The following is a 17,312-nucleotide window of genomic DNA, read 5'->3' on the forward strand; positions in this document are numbered from 1 at the left end:
TTGTGTTTCACTGTTGACTCTGTTGGGGCCTTCGAGGACTTTGAAGACACCCATCATAGTCAAGACTAAAGAGACCATATTTCTGCTCATCAGCGTAGAACATTCCATGTGCTTTCTTTATTAAAAGGCTCCTTTTCTGGTTTCAGATGTGTATTCTCTCGGTGTTTAAGCAGTATCCATTACTACACTTACTACTACTAATCTCTTATACAGTACATAAAAGTTCAATTTGGGAAAGAGATGCAAACGACAAAAATACATATTTTACTACACAAGTTTACAACATTTGAATGGATAGAATAGAAGTATTTTAATGTATTTATAGCACTTATAGTTTATAGACATGAGTTGAATTCCTTGTTTCTCTCAAGATAAGAAAACATACTTTAATGTCTTGAAAGGTATCAGCAATTAAAAGTATGGAGCTGACCTTCCACAATTAATTTCTCCACAGAGGTGTGATGTTGCTTCATGTATCACGTATCCTGCCAAGTTTCTAAGTGTATGTATTGTGAATAAAATCTGCTTTTGAGTTCCTGCTGAAACTTAACAGCCCACAGGTGCAGAAAATAATCACTTCCCAGGAATCTCAAACTCAGCAATTAAAATTTCTCATTGTGGTTCTTACTGGCTTCTATCCAGTGATATTTTTTACCCCTGTAGCAAAGAATAATAGAACAGGCATATTCACTCTAAAACCTCATTATTTTCTAATCCATGTAACATATTTTCTTACATTTTTGGCAAAACTACGTTTTTGAAATAACACCGTATTTCAAAATAAAGCAGGAGTTCCGTATTTGGCACTCGGATGTAGTTTGGAGTTTCCATTCCTCTGGTCTCTGTCCTTCCTCTCACTGGACTTCTCAGCTTTCCCTGCGGGGCTGCTGGACTGGGGTAGCGTATCCCATGGAATTCGCTGGGATGGACCAACAAGAATTTCTTTACACCCTGTGCACAAGAGCCCAGAGGATTCTCATTCCAGACGCCCACCCTGAAGGTCAAGCTTCCTGGAGGGCCCGTGTCCTGGAGATCTTTTCTTGGAAGAAAGAGACATTTCTGCTTACAAGAACTACTGGTCGCCACTGCAAAAGGCAGATAGGACTGAGGGTAGCCCTCTGCTAACAAGACAGAAACGAGTCAGTCGCCAATGAAACCATCAGCTCTGAACAGCACTGTGTCTTCCTCAAAGACATGCAGGCTTCACCAGCATGGAAGTGCTTGGACAGGCAAGTGCATCCAAACTCCCCGCTGTTACTGGAGAAGGACAGGGACAACCTTACCTGGGCACATATGAGATAAGTACAGTAAAAGACTGAGAAGATTTAACCAGAGAATATAAAGCAATAAGAAATAAAAAGTTAGGCCAAAGACTTTTTTACATTTTCACAGACCCCTTTTTCTCAGTTTCTTGAAATGTGTCTACATGTGTATTTGATATGGAGTGATTTCTGAAGTGAAGCCCAGCATGTCAGATTCCACAGAAAGATGAGCTCCAATGTAGCAGATGAACAGAAAATAATTTTTCCTACAGAGTGTTCAGTGGCTTTTAAATGCATTAAACTGATCACTTTTTTTATAAAGCGTTTTATAAAGCAACAGCTGAAAGAAAGGTTTACAGGATTGAAGGATTGGGTTTATGAATTTGTTAAGACAAGAGTCCGTGTCAATCAGAATGATTAATGGGGTCTTACTGTCATGCCCTCTGCAGCCAGAGGGCGCTCCTTCTCTGTCCCGTCTCTTGTTTCCGGTTCTTTGCTGTCCCTCCTGTGTTTCTCTCTCTCTCTCTCTCTCTGGGGCTATATATTTCTGGGTCTTTCATTTGCCTTCGCTCAGCATTGACGTTCGGATGTCCTGAGACCCGCCTAGCATCAGGTCACCCCACGTCCGCTACCTGAGGGCATAGGTCTCTATACAGCATTTCCTGAACAGCTGAGCCCGGGCTAACCCCCGTCTCGCCGCTACGCATTGTCACGTAGCAGTTCCTTCCGGGCCCTATGCGGACGACGCGATCCAGAATAGTGAAGATACACGAGGGAGAAAGTCATGCAGGAAAGGGTCAGGATACAGGGGGGCGTGTCCGAGGTGAGCTGGTGTCCTGGGGAAGAGAGTCCGGGCGGACAAACAAAGCCATCCGGGGAATCCAAACGGGAGAGAAGAGTCCAAAGCCAGGAAATCCATCCAGGGGTTAAAACCATGAGCCGGGTCGGGACCGGCGGGGCAGGGGATCAGGACCAGAAAGTTAAAACCATAACGGAGCCAGACGCAGCAGGACCCCGGGGCTCTCACGATGCGGAAATCAATGAGGAACCAGGAGTGAGGTCCGCGTCTGGCTTTTAAGGGGGAGCGGGAATAGGGAACAGGTGCAGACAATGGGAGGGAACAAGGAAGGGCTGGAGCGCCCTTATGAGGAGGGGTTAGCGATCGTGATGCGCATAGGGTCTTTTACGCTCTCCTGCCATTCCCCGGTTCGTACTCTCCGACAGCCGCGACACTGCTGGCAGGCTGTTCTTGAGACTTTCCCGTTAAAGAAGAAGAGACGCAAGGGCATGTATACAATCAGTTTCCGTTCAGCGTGTATTCCCGAGTCCCCTCTATTTTGAAATAGAGTATTTGAACATCTGAACATTTGGCTACCAGAACCCAAACATGCTTGACTGGTTGAAGGGCCTTCTAACATCTTCTAACAGAGGCACGGCGGCGCCAGAGCCTAACCAGGCAAGCAGTGGGCACAGGGCAGGATCAGTCAATCGCAGGGCAGACAGTCACCCACCGCAGGGCAGAATTTCACGGAAGCCAGTTAACCTACCAGTGCGTCTTTGGAAGAAACCCATGCAGACATGGAGAGAACATATAAACTCCACACAGATAGCACTCCGGGTCTGGAATTGAACCTGGAACCCCAGTGCTGTGAGACAGCAATGCTAACCACTGTGCCACCGCTTCATCGCTACCCTTTATGTTTGAATTAAATAACCACCCACAGAAAAATAGATAAAACCGTACCATGTAATAAGTGACTGATCAGTAGGGCCTCGATTACATTTTAAGTTATAGAGAAGACAGTAAAGGTCAAACACAATTATATTTATGCCTGCAGCTTACAGTAAGATAGTCAACATTGATTTGAAAAAGACATTTTTCAATAAACCACTATATCCATTGAAACAGGTAGATAAGATCCATGGATCAATGAACCACTAGTAACCACTAGTAACCAAAAGAGTCAGATGGGGGCAAATAGCCACCTCTTGTTTGTAATTTATCTTCTTATGAAATGGACTAAGTGTAAGCAGATGGAAGAAAATGAAAAACCTGCCCCTGATCAGTGTGTTACACTGTTGTAGACATATCTTCTTTTAAAACAATTACCCTTTTGGTAGCATCCACATTATCTCCTTTTCACAGCAATACCTCTGGTGTATTTATTACCAGAGCTTTAGAATGCCAGGGACAGCACTGTAACCCTGTGGCAGACACTCATCGTCACAGTACATAAACCATACAGCGTATCCAAGTACACATCTACGTTTATATACTTAGACTAAAGGAGTAAGCAGTACAGTATATAGGTGGTTAGCAGCGTCAGCATGCATAGGCTGCACAGGAACAAGTAATAGGTTTATTCCCAGCTGGAAAGAGAAGAGAGAAAACACGTTTCGGCTGTGGAGTCTTCTTCGGGTGTAAACACCCATAGTTACAAGTGAAGAAGGCTCCACAGCCGAAATGTTGTTTTCCGTCTTCTATTTTCAGCAGGAAATAAACATATTACTTGCTCCAGTACAGTATATAGGCACGTTCAGCAATGCAAGACCAGAGCTAGTTGCCATTCTCGCCATGGCCTCTTGGTGTCACTATCGTCTTACAGACACAATTCACATCCTGCCATGTAATGTGACCATGTGAAACAACCGAGCCGAAGAGAGGAGCCTGTGCTGGCAACCCTGCTCTTTGCAGCTCAATAATCTGAGAGCTCCTTCAGGCGTTTTCTTGAGTGCCCTTGTGGAATCTCTTGATCCCTGTGTAACAGGACTCATTAGTGCCAGAAGCTGACATCACCCCCCACTGAACGCTGACCTTTCCCGCACCAGGACACTTCGAATGTGAGCGGATCTGGGTGTGCGCAGACTTGTACTTGACACCCATGCATGTTCTCAGGTGCATTCTTCATGCTTCTGGCTGTTTCGCACTTTTTACTCAAACTTAATTCTCAAAGGTTATCAGCAGGAAGTACCCAGGGGAGTATAATTAACAATGGACCTTCATTTCCATTAATAGTCCTTATTCAGGTGCACATACATTATGCTGGCTTTTCCTGTGCTTTTTCTTATAATTACACAGAAGACAATATGAATATACAAGAATAACTTCAATTCAAATGCATCTGATACATGTCCATATGGGTGCTGTCTGGCATAGTAGGTAAGTCAGTGGCCTCAGGACTGGAGGGCTGGGAGTTCAGGTCCCTGCTGCTGTTCCTTGAGTGAAGTGCTTTACCCCAGTACTCACAAGTCCTCCCAGCTCTTAGCACCATGGAAACCAGCATGAGCTCTGGTCCAATGAGTTGAATGGAATTGAAGAATTTAGGAATGGGACTTTCAGGAATTCAGTATGCGTAAAAATACAATTCTTGCTGCCTTTCTCAATCACATGGTCTGGTCAGGCCGACGTACAGTCCATGATGTCTCGAGTAATGTTTCAAGGGATGCAACCCCCTCCCTTTGAACCTGGAGAACACAGAACTCCCCGGCAGCACCAGACCTGGTCTCTGCTGTCAGGGGGCGTGAGGCCACAGCTCTGTCAGAAGTCAGTGCTGCCCGTAGCAATGCAGAGCTGGTGTATCGATGAAGGCAACAGCAGACCTGGCTTATCCGTCACTTCAGACAGCCTCAGGGGTTTACATGCAGTGGTCAGCAGCTTGTAAACCCTTTCTAAGTTTACCATGCAATTCAGGGCACCAGAACCTTGTGAGCTGCTGGCCAATTCTCCTGCACAGTGGATGCTGTGGCTGCTGCTGACTGAGGGGTCCCATAATTCCAGGGGGGCATCTGTGATGATCCAGCAGCACTGATGTCGCCATCTGCCACCTGTCACTAGAGCTGGACTGACCTGCTAACAGGTACTCTCTCCTACTCTAATAGGACCGCATATAACTCAGGCTCATGTAATGTGCCTTAATGCAAAGGCACCTGGAAGTGTAGATTAATAAAAGACTGAACTGGCGTGTCAATGATCATGCGCCTAAATGCCTGTGATTTACCTCCGGACCTGTGATAAAATTATTTATAGCAATACCCTGTTCACAGGTGAGCCAGACTCTAAGGATTTTACTGCGCGTATCCCTTTCTATTCAATAAAAGCAATCAACGAACACTGATCAAAGAAAAGACCAGAAGTAATGTTATTAATGTAACATAAAAACACATTTTATTCCTTTCATTCAGTTTTACATTAGCTTGAAAATTCATCGAATTAAAAAAAGGGTTGTGTGAGGAAGAGGGACACTGACACCATAAATGTATTGCTTGTGTTTGTTAAATATAAATTAGAATAATAACAATTCACATCATAGCCATATTTACAGTTAGAGGATTATTACAAAGAATCCGATGGTCAGTCCACGGCCAAGCCATTTCACACAGACCAGCTCGGTACTGCACAGTTAACACACTTCCCAATCTGTGGGTGCAGACGCCACAGCGTCACCAAACTGGTTCTTATACAAAAAAGCCCTGTAATTATTGTGTCATAGGTACTTTTCAGAACACAAGTTTCTACTTCCATCAGATTTAAAGAACAAAATCTGACATCACTGTCATCCAGAAACTCACAAATAAATAACTCCAATAATATCTCCATTAATAAATAGTTTTAATGCCCAGTCTTTCACTATTCACAACATATTACAGAAATTCTACACTGTAGCTGCGTGAACAAAGCGCTTTTATAAATTAAAGATTTCAGGATGTTATTATGAAAGTCCATTAAATACTTTACTGCTAAACAGATGAAACATTAGTGCTTTTATGGCTCCGGCATATTGAAATATTGTAAAAGAAATGTATCAGAGGACAAGAAGAAATTCACAATAAAACATTTTGATTCAGAGAAGGATTAATATCGTGAGGATACACCTTCAATCCATGTTCCAGTTGAAATTGAAGTGTGGAATAATACCGACTGCACTTACATACATGTGTTTTCTTTTGTTTCTTGTGTTAAAACAGTCTCTAGAGTAGCCAGAGTCAGTTCTGAAGAGGTATTGCTAGAGAATCTATCAGCAACAGCTTACCTGTTCATTAGTTTCTGATGACACTAGATAATACGATAAAGCAGATTAAATAAATTCCACTTCAACAAAGCTGACTTCAACAGGCAATGAATACTGTAAAATGTTTTACATTAAATCAAATAAATAAGGTTCTGATATTGCTTTCATCCTGATCAATGTTAATAATAGAGAGACCTATCGTCTCATAAACTTCCCAAAATAGTCAATAATAAAATAATCCCAAAACAGGCTGGTGTCTCAGTGCAGCTGTCCGATTGTCCACGTGCAGTTCTGTACTCTGGAAGGATGAAGATGGTAACCGGGCCTGCAGAGAGGGAGAGCCCTGCTCCAGCACCACGTGCTCGAGGGCAATGGGGTGCACGAGGAGGTCTAACACCTCAGTCACAGCTCCATTCTGTCACATTTCAGCACTAGAATCTGCAAATCACTTTCCACACCCCTGCTGTTTGCTCGTCTCATGTCTTGGCACGGACAAACTATTCTGCCATCACAGGGAAGGAAACTAAAATTAGACAAGGTATCATTTTAGGAACTGGAGGAACTTCCAGTGCTCTGACAGCCCCAGATATTTGTCAGGAAGATTTTGACCAGGGTACAGCATAGCAAAAAAGGTTTGTATATCCAATAAGCATTTCCTGAGAAAGAAAGGGAGGCAGGATGTTCCCACCTTCCTCAATTTTATATTAAAAGTGAAAGCAGTAAAGACTGATTAATGTTTCATTTCCTGAAGCACTCAGCTGCAAGCAAAATCTTTAAACAGCAGACAGAACACATGAAGAAGGAGCGAGAGTCAAGTGTTTTTTAAAAAAGACATAAACTGCATATTTTCTAACAAAGTTTTCCTTTTGCCGTTGCTAGTGGCATATTATAACAGTTCACAACACTTTTAATTAAGCCTTGGCCCACTTGTGAGTGACCGACATCACAGCGTAGTAAGAAACGCCAGGAAACCCATCACAAAGGCGTCAGTTTGAGACTTGGCCATGCACGAACATGCAAGACAGTGCGCGGAGCGGAGACGGGCCTGGTCTGGACTACTCTGCTAGTCCTGACACCCCGTGTGTTCAGGGTGATCTACATACTGTACAGACCCACACAAAGGGAGACTGGCAATTTTCTGTCTTTACGTACTGCAACGTAGAAAAGCAAAACAAACTAATGTTTAATACTGGCTTCTTAGAAAAAATCTTTTCACATTGTTACATATTAGAAGAACTAACAACTGTGAATTTAACACAACCAAACTGTAGAGAAATTTGCAACCATGATCCCTCCTTGATTCAGCAGCTAAGCGTATAAACCCATGTGCATGTAAGATGTGCCAATTTACTGTTGTCTTGAGTAACAGTGCTCCGTTTCTTCAGAAACTTGTGTCAAAGTTCAGCTTTATACAATTGCAAATAACTGTATATTACAGTAAAACCTCTGTAAATGCGCATATTCGCATTACCTCGCTCTGTGGTGAAATGTCAAGAGTTTTAAACCATAATGTTCTTCACATAACTCGATGTGAAACCTTCCCGGAGAAGTGCATTGTGAACTGCGAGTCTGGGTTAAAAGCCCGTTCTCCGTGCTTGCTCACGTCCGCGGCTGCACGGCGAGCTGATGTCCGGCTCTAACCCTCGCCCCGGTGATCCGGTCGGTGTCCTTTGGCGATTTGCGGCGCCGCCGCGCTCCGGCTCGGCGAGGAGACAAGCTCGGCGCTGTCCTGCGCGTCTCCGAGGAGCCCGGCGCTCCTGCCCCGGTGCTGTCGCGCAGGCGGGCGCGGCCCCCCGGCCCCCCCAGGCGCCCTCAGAGTGCTGCTCGCTTGCAGGCGGCTCCTGCGGGCGCTGGCTACACGCGCGGCTCCAGCCGGTGGGAGAGCTCGAAGAGCGTCTGCTGATTGTCGATGATGTGCAGGTGGTGGACGTAGCTCCTCACTTCCTGGCTGTCCTTCTGGGCGCCCTCGCTCCCTAGGATGGGACAGGAACACGCTGGCTATTTGGCATAAAACCCCTAGCTTACTGCAGTTACCCTTCGCCCCCTCAGAGCAGTAAGACAGTGTCTGGAATAATTATTAAGCAAAACGAGTCTTCTCTCTTCAAGAGCCGGCTAATACTATCACTCATTCCGAAACTCATCCAACACAAATCTGTGGCATTGCATTTTTATTAGTGGAGACTCAAAGAGAACGCCTTTGCCCCAAACACATGCATGCAGTTCACCTGTGAGCGCTGGAAAAGGGCAGGTTTTACACTCAAGTGAAAGCCTGAGCTGAATGAACGCCAGGGTAGCATCCAATGCTGTGACACAATTTGGCCACAAGAGGGCACAAGCTACAAATAGATCTGATTCTCTTGCTCTGAAACCAAAAACCATCTTCTTATGCAGATAACACATGCGGTCTCCATAAAAAGGTCTTTTTTCTTTCTTTTGATGAACAGCAGAACAGAGGTTTGTGTGTGTTGGGGGGATTATTCACTGACTGTTCCTATTTGTGATGCTCTACACAGGACTTCAAACAAACTACTTAAGAAAGCACGCATTCATTTGTCTGTATTCCCTCTAAAACCCATTTTGTCTCTCAACATTACGGGTCTGTTCAATTACTTTAATTATCTCCTGCTGTTAACATGCTTACATTAAAAAGCTCCCTGGTATTTCTGAGGACAGAAATACACTTTGGAGATTTTCCACAGCTGCTTCCCAGCCTCTGCCCAACATCTCCCAGTTCAAGGGTCGGTAGCAGCAGCAGGCAAACACACAAACACAAAACTAGGAAAGGTGTCAGTTTAACTTCAAAGATCTCAGATACCAGCTGTACTCCGCTATTGAATTCTGGGACACGGAGGGATACAGCGGCCTGCAGCGAGAAACGGCATTATTAACCAGAGAAGAGGCCGGTCTCCTCTCCAGCGCACTCCAGTGATGTGCTGTCACCCTCAGGACCGGAAGACTGCAGCCCATGGGTCTTAACTGACTAGAGAGGCAAGTCGTGTGACCTCGTTCAATCTACCAGACAGACCTCAGCTACCCTTGCAGAACTGCAACAATGCTGCACGCCTCATAGTATTTACTGTAAAGGCACATTATCATTAAACCTCTGTTTAGAGGAAGGGCTATTTTTAATCACCTTAATTATAAGTGTTGGATTATTACCTTTACTTCTGAAAGTAGATATTAACCTATTGTTTTGTACATCTGTATGCAATAATATTTTTGTCTCTTATAATTTATGGTCATCTTTGGAAAACAAAGAATTTGATTACCCCACACATTTTGTCCATAAAAAATACTTTGATTTTAGATCTGAATTACATAGGATATTTACATTTGAGTGGTAATTAATACTAATAGTACCAGCTCAGAACTGCGGGGGCGATACCTGCACAGGTCTGTAACACAGCAAGAGATGAGATAATGAGATTCCGAAGAAAGTCATTTAACCTGGGAGACGGGAAACGTCCCATGTTCCTCATGAAAACAGCCCATGTTGTTAAAGTCAACAGCCTGGCTTAAGATCCATGGATTAACCAGCTACTAATCACTGAACTGGCTGGATGGGCTCAATGTCATTTGTAACCTGTCTTGTGTTCATGAAGTTTACTGTATTCATCAGCACATACATGGCCAAAGGAAACAGAGTGAAACCTCTGACACCTCTTGTGGAAAAACAGCTGAACCATCCACAGCTCCGTTCTTCGACAATAAGTGATCTTTTTAACCACCTACAGTACAGGGTGCTTAAATATAATAATAATAAAAAAAAAACATTTTATAAAGCGCCTTTAAAGGTGGCTTCTCAAAGCGCTTTACAGAATGACAACAACAATAAAAAATACAAAAGATCTGCACGATGAGAATACACAGTAAGAGGAGACAGTAGATGGAGGTACTAAATACAGTAGGAGCAGTGGGGTAAAGGCTCTGCTAAAGAAAGTCTAGAGAAAAGAATATCTTTAGGTTGTGGTGTTAAAAAAGCAGAGGAATACCTACCCAACTGATCGGTCTGACAGTGCCTTACGAGCCGGACAGTGTCTGCAATCATGTGCTGTGTGAATAAATGAAAAGGACAGTTAAGACACACAGCCCACAGCACACAACACCACAGTACAGGCCAGCAGTTCTAGAGGCAAATAAGTCATTGACTTGATACCTAGACAGCACCTATCACCAACCTGCACACGAGCACCACACCTTCCACAGTAAGCCAAGCCAAGATCAAACATGAAGAGGCAAACCGACGTGAGGAATCTTGTAGGGAGATTAAATATTCAGAGAAATGTGGCTCAGATATAGCTTCTAAAATAATTATCTGACCTAGATCACTTCTGATAAAATCAGTCCTGTTACTCCAGGATGGCATTTAACATCACTGGAGCACACAGCATGATTAAGAAGGTGTTAAGAGTTTATTCTTTCAAAGCTCGTAATTTGGCGATCTTCCTCGAGCTGCCCCTAGAGCTGGAAGTGGTATGACTGGCACATTCTTCTATATTCCTACAGGTGTTTTCTCAAAACATCCACGGAAAAGTCTGCTTGTATCTCTTGCTTGTTTTAACTTACCAGCTTTTCAAAGTTGACAAGGTTGTCTAGGAAGGTTTTATTTCCTTCATGGATGAATGTGATATCTAAGAGGCACGAAAGACAAAGGGTAAGTACGTTACTTTCTGCTACACACAGCCTAACTCTGCTGGAGAAAAGATTCAGTAAGATTGTGCAGCTATTGGAATGAGATTTTCCCAGATTATCTGCAGTTTTATAATATTGTAACGCTTACGGCCGACAGGTACTGTGTAAGAGCCGGCTTACCAGAGCAGGTGACGTCACCGCCCTTCCCAGTGATAGCAGGACTACAGCTACTGGGCTGTGGAGAGATCTCTCTTTGGCTCACCGGGCTGGGTCGCTGCTGAGTGACGCGGGAGTCCCGGGTTCGAGCCCCCGACGGTGGGGGGCCGACCTAATGCGGCAAGGGTGCCCACCCGAGCCCCCGTTGCGTTACAATATGTTTCACAAACAGAATGTAAAGATGCTAAATCTGATATTTCACCTGATAATTCTGTTTACTTAGAAATGTCAGTTAGAAATGTCACCTTTCTGATGTACTGATAATGCATCAGGAACAGGCAAGCATGACAGATTTCTGAAGCTACAAGGCATAAATAGTCTCAACAGGTTACCTTTCAGAAGAAGAGGCATGAAAGGGATTTTTGGAGGTTTCATCTTCTTGAAAGCATCCCTGTAGGCCTTGTGGTTTAAGGAGGGGTCCTGCAAAGACATGTCATGTCATTAGTCCCTGAGGAAAAGCACACCTTTGCTTCAGCAAAACAATTTTACATGTTTATATAGCAACAGTATTAACTTTTCAGTGGCCTCAGCTGTCATGATTCAAAACTTCCTGCATGACACGTCAACAGCACAAGAATCTAATTGATTAAAAGGCATTCAGCTGTTGAAAGTGCTCACAATGTCTGGCTCCCTGCCCCACCGCCTTTCTGTGGCGAAATACAACATGAAAATGACTTACTGTTAGCAGTTCGAGTTCTGAAAATAGCTTTCTGAACTTCCCCGGTACTTTCTGAAAGGAAAAGAGATGCAAATAAGTGGCGCGGACTATGTCTGTGGCAGCCAGTGGGCCAGGGAAAGAGACTGCTCCCGCTCACACAGGGGCAGACAGGACCACTGTCACTGACCTCCCAGGTGTGGCTCAGCCGGCTGACTGCTGCTGTGTTGAGCCCCATGATGATGGCAAAGAAGGAGTTAAGGTTTCTCTGAGCCCTGCAGCTGCAAGGGGAAAGAGAAGCAGATTCAGGGAGAGCCGACACAGCAGGCACGCAAGCAGAAACTGATTCTCGAGCACGCTGCTGTAGCTGGGGCCTGCAGGAAGACCAGTGATCAAACTCTGCTCCTACAGTAGTTCATTTTCAGCCTTATACTCCTCCTCTCGCCTCTCTCTAGCTTGGAATTTCACTGTTACTCTTGCAAAAGAGAGATCACAGTGTCATTTTAAGTGGTATTTAAACCATGGCCCCTAGGTCTAAATACAAGAACATTTTAATGAATAAACAAATTTGGTTTACATTAATAAAGAATTAAGCTGCAAGGGATTCCTTTGGTTCCAACATACTGTAACTCGTGCCCAAATGAAGGACACTGTTTATACTTGTGTATCTGTAACTACGCAAAGACATTCTGTCGGTAACCACAATGATTTTACAAATGCAGAACTGGCTTGATTCGATCTAGCCAGAAGGAGAGCGAAGCACTGTCTTGGACATCGCACGGTGAAGCCCTAAAACAGCACGCACACTCGCACACTGAAGGGCCACGCCAAAAGTCTGGGGGGGAAGAAGGGAATTTTTTTGCATTGCACCAACAGATCCAGTTAAGTATCTGAAACCTGGGCTGTCGTCACGTAAACAAAAATAAAATGCTTACATTCTTATATTATTTCTACATTTGTAATACTTTTTTTGTACCTGTGCCATCTCTGTCAAGCAGGTGTGAGACATCTGCTTTGATCTAATCTGGCCCTGAAACACAGCCTGTCTCCGTGTCTGTGTGCAGCCCTGAGGCGCTGGCGTGAGTGATGGAGTGGAGGCTCTCATCTGAACTGCATGATTGGAAAGAGCAGCAACGTGACGGTGTTGAGCACGTGGCGGCTGCTGGTATCCATGCACTCAGAGCAGCCAGCTCTGCGGCTGACGAGGGCTCTGTGCGACGCCACAGCGCCAGGGAGCAGGGAGGGATTGAGAGGTTACAGTAACCGGGATGTGATACGGGGTGGCGTCTCGCCTGGAGCTCCATGCAGCTGCAGACTGCAATATCGCTCATTCCTGTTACACTCTCTAGAAAGCCAGCAGAGAGAGCTTTGAGCGTTCTGAGAATCCAGGTCAAATCTCTAGAGGGGGCTGGTATGTAAAGAACAGGATGAGAGATAAAATATTTAAAATACTTCAGCAGTGTCGATGGACATTTTGCCAGTAGCCATATCACCCTGCAGTTCACCACTGGCAGCCCACTGGAGCTCAGCAGGTGTGAGCCTGGCCAGTACCTGGAAGGGAGACTCCTGGGAAAAACTAAGGCTGCTGCTGGAAGAGGTGTTAGTGGGGCCAGCAGGGGGCGCTCACCCTGTGGTCTATGTGGGTCCTAATGCCCCAGTATAGTGACGGGAACACTATACTGTAAAAAGGCACCGTCCTTCGGATGAGACGTAAAACCGAGGTCCTGACTCTCTGTGGTCATTAAAATTCCCAGGGTGTTTCTCGAAAAGAGTAGGGGTGTTACCCCGGTGTCCTGGACTAATTTCCCCCTGGCCTTTACCAATCATGGCCTCCTAATAATCCCCTTCTCTGAACTGGCTTCATCACTGCTCTCCTCCCCACTGAGAGCTGGTGTCTGGGGAGAGTACTGGTGCATCATCCAGGTGGGGCTGCACACTGGTGGTAGAGGGGATCCCCATGACCTGTAAAGTGCTTTGAGTGGAGCGTCCAGAAAAGCGCTATAGAAGTGTGAGGAGTTACTATTATTGTTCTGCACTTGACCAGTTGGATGCGGAGCAACACAAGAAAAGAACAAGAGGGCAGAAAGGAAAGGGAAACGCAGCTTACTGAGCCGCGATCTTGATGAACTTCTTGACCAGCTGCACGCGCTTGCAGAGCTGAGTGCACAGCAGGATCTCGGTCATCACCCACATCTGCACCTCGTCACATCGCTGCAGCAGGAGCTCCAGCCCCACCGCGCCCCTGCTGCCGCCCTGCTGGCCGAAGGTGTAGTGAATCAGCTCTTGCTGAGGACAAGAAACAAGCAGAGACATTCAGAAACACACAGGATTGTCAAAGCGTCCCCATCTCTACTCATTCAATCCCAACAGACAGAGGCCAACAGTAAAAGATCACTGTGTCAATCAGGCAATGGGTTTATTAATGCTATTTAATAAGCCGCACATATTTAATAGCAGTTTTTCAGGAACAAAGTTCTTCTTGGAACAGTAGAAAAGACTCCAGGTGAACTGGGTCAGGAAAAAGGTGACAGTACACAAGTCCTTGAGTCCACTGACATCTCTTGAAAGTACTGTGTCAGCAGTTCACGTTGAACTGGGGACCAGGCCCATCCTGCCTTAGACAGCATTTTTTTTTATTCTGCAGCACTGTGCGTTTAAAGGGAGTGAGCATGCCGGTTAGGGCACAATGTGCAGGGTATTCAGGCCTTAGAACCACTCTGAACCTGGACCCGTGGTGCTCAAGCTACAGTGTCATGACATTCAACACCCTTACTAGACAACGGCTGGTTTTTCATTCAGGGGAGTGGCCTCTTAAAACAACACAGTGCAGAGTACTGAAGGCCAGTGATGTCATTCACCATACAGACAGTCCTCCAAACCCCCCAGAGAGATCAGGTCCTAAATCTGATTCTAACCTACGATCTGAACAATCAGATCCGAGTCACAGTGATGTTTCTCTTCGGCGCTGTTCACCGCAAAAGGGGGTCTCTTTCACAAGCAGCTTTTAAAGCCCCCCGTTTTCCACACAGCTCAGCTCCCAGAACTCACCTCATGTACAGAGTTGAAGAGGCTCCAGTCAAAGTTTGTCAGGGCGACAGCTACATCCCAGGTGTTCATCCCCAGCATTCGGACAGCCCTGTGCTGCACCTCTGCGTTGTCTGAGAACGGATTCTGAAACAAGAGGCGCGACATTCATGTGACCTGATTGCTCTTTGAATTTCACAACCAGGCCCTCAAATTACTGAGTGCTGATCACAGAAACGATTGTGTTTTTGTTAAATTAGTACGATTAATTTAACATCTTTTTTTTGCATTTTGACGCAAAAATTACAATGGAGTGCATTTCTCCTACCATTGGTGAATCAACCAACTTATATAGTCTGGCAACATCTCTCCAGTGCTAACCTGCTGATAGAGGCAACATTCCTGCTGTCTCCCTTTGTGAATAAAACACTCTGGTTCAGCCAGCCCAACGGACTTCTTCAGAATCAACACTGAAACACGAACCAGAGGACACAAGTGGAAGCTAATGGGAAGTGTGTTTAAAACTGAAAGCAGGAGGAACTTATTGGTTGTGGGACTTTGGAACAAACTACTGAGCTATGCCGTCGAAGCTAATGCCCTGGCCTTGTTCAAGACATGACTGAATGAGAGCCTTAAATCAGTTAGTTACTGAAAACCAACAGAATGGACCCCTGCATTTATAAAAAGATGAAGATATGGATGGATATGGGGATTTAGCGTTGTACAGCCACCACTGTCATGAATCACTGAGGACTGTCATGGGCTGCTGTCCTGATGTACAGGACAACACTACAATGGCTGTGTCGCAGAAGGAAGTCAGTGACTCTGCCGACAGCTCCAGGCACTACATATCAAATAGTTGTCTCCGTCAGTACACATGCTTGTTCAGAGTGCAGGGAGAGGCCTCCAGCCCAGCAGCCACCAGCACAGGTCCGCAGCAGGAAATCAGCCAAGCAGCAGCAGCAGCAGCAAGGCGGCTGTGGAGTGGGCCTTCACAGCTCTCACACAGCTGGGCTCCTGGGAGCCCGCAGTGCCCCACTGGCAGGCTCTGCTGGACTCGCTGCCCTTGAGAAATGCCTAACGGCCTGTTCTGGAGGAAAGCTTGCACAGTGCTCGATCTCCCTTCCCATGCTGGTCCAAAGGTCACAGCGATACCCGTGATGGGGTTAATAAGATCAGGATTCGTTCATTCCGAACGTGAGGGGTGTAAATGAACAATGGTCGACAGTTTCCGAACCTGAAGAAGCAGGTCCCAAAGATAAAGTTGCAAACATTAAAAACGTTTTGTAGCTCTGAAACTCTGAAATACCAGACTCTGCACCTTATACATCATTCTGTTCTTACCTTTTAATTATATGGTTTTAATTTTTTAACACGAATAGCAAAAACACTGCTCTCACCATTATATCACTTAGGTCTTTTCTACAAACAACAAGACGCCCAGATTCTGGCAGCGATTCCGAATACACGCTGTCGTGCAGCTGGAGGATGTGCTTTTCTGCAGGGAGAGAAGAACAGAGACAGGAGGGTGACACCAAGATAGGTCAAACAGTGTCTTTCACACAAGATTTCCTTCAGCCCTCTGTTCTGCTTTGCATGGTCCAGACACCGGGGAAAAGAAACTGGTTGAGTCTGGACTGCATCCAACTGGAACAATTTCTTTGTTCTTAGAAGCTTAAATTGATTTCATTTCATTTTTCATGGTGCCTATATGTTCTAAGATCTGCAATCAGGGAACATTTCCAATGCATCAAACTTTATAAAGATTGCTATAAACGAACTTGCTGGACCTCAATCATTGAAATGGCACATCTGCCTTGCGCACACCAGCTGGGGTGGATGTGCCCTCCTGCCGAGCTGCAGTAAGGCTCTGCCCTGCTTGGCAAGTCTCTCCCTCGTCTCCGGTGGAGAGCAGGGGAGGGGAGTTACCTCCAGTGAAGGTCACCACCATTAACACCATGTCTTCCTCCGTCTGTTCCATCTTCTCAGCCACAGCCCTGAGCAGCTCCTGGGCCGAGACGGGCGCCTTGGCCTTCACACTCACGTACGAGTCTGTCGTCACGTACACGCGGCAGAACACTGGCCAAGGGGGGCAAAGGCGACAGGTTCCAGTCAGTGTGGGATTGCCACGGCAGCAGTGAGCCTGTGGGAGACGGGCTCGCTGAGTTAGTAGCGCCGCCCGCCTCCAGCCACAACCTCATCTTCCACCAGAACACAGGCTTATCAGATCAGCCACCTCCTGGGAGACCTCCTGTCTACAGCAAGTGTGCTGCCTGAGCTGCAGCAGATGACACCCCACGAGTGTCCATTCGGGACTAAAACACCAGAGCCGGCTTGTTCTTGGAAACTGAACTCTGGGGAAACCTGTTCTGCACGAACAGTACGAAACGTACACAAGCTGTGCTATTGTTAGAAAGAGGAAGGACCTCGGTATTATATAACTACTAAAATACTGAGCTCCACGGACACGGTTCTGCACAGGAGAGGCTCCAGTGCCCACTGTGTGGAGGCAGG

The 17,312-nt window shown here is 45.8% G+C and overlaps 1 protein-coding gene across 1 annotated transcript in view; it reads right to left on the bottom strand.

Moving 5' to 3' along the window:
- Window positions 1-5,404: 5,404 nt before the first annotated feature.
- Window positions 5,405-17,312, bottom strand: part of rapgef5a (Rap guanine nucleotide exchange factor (GEF) 5a) — a 73,900-nt gene continuing 61,992 nt past the window's right edge. Inside the window, exons 17-26 of the mRNA XM_088928912.1 lie at window positions 16,728-16,877; window positions 16,199-16,296; window positions 14,823-14,945; window positions 13,882-14,060; window positions 11,965-12,055; window positions 11,799-11,849; window positions 11,452-11,539; window positions 10,838-10,902; window positions 10,268-10,322; window positions 5,405-8,244 (exon numbers count right to left, since the gene is read on the bottom strand). Coding sequence (XP_088785038.1) covers window positions 8,126-8,244; window positions 10,268-10,322; window positions 10,838-10,902; window positions 11,452-11,539; window positions 11,799-11,849; window positions 11,965-12,055; window positions 13,882-14,060; window positions 14,823-14,945; window positions 16,199-16,296; window positions 16,728-16,877 — 1,019 coding nt within the window. The 3' untranslated portion in view covers window positions 5,405-8,125. The remainder of the gene's footprint in view (window positions 8,245-10,267; window positions 10,323-10,837; window positions 10,903-11,451; window positions 11,540-11,798; window positions 11,850-11,964; window positions 12,056-13,881; window positions 14,061-14,822; window positions 14,946-16,198; window positions 16,297-16,727; window positions 16,878-17,312) is intronic.

This window comes from Atractosteus spatula, chromosome 12 (genome assembly GCF_055471065.1).
Source record: "Atractosteus spatula isolate fAtrSpa1 chromosome 12, fAtrSpa1.hap1, whole genome shotgun sequence".
Classification (NCBI taxonomy): Eukaryota; Metazoa; Chordata; class Actinopteri; order Semionotiformes; family Lepisosteidae; genus Atractosteus; species Atractosteus spatula.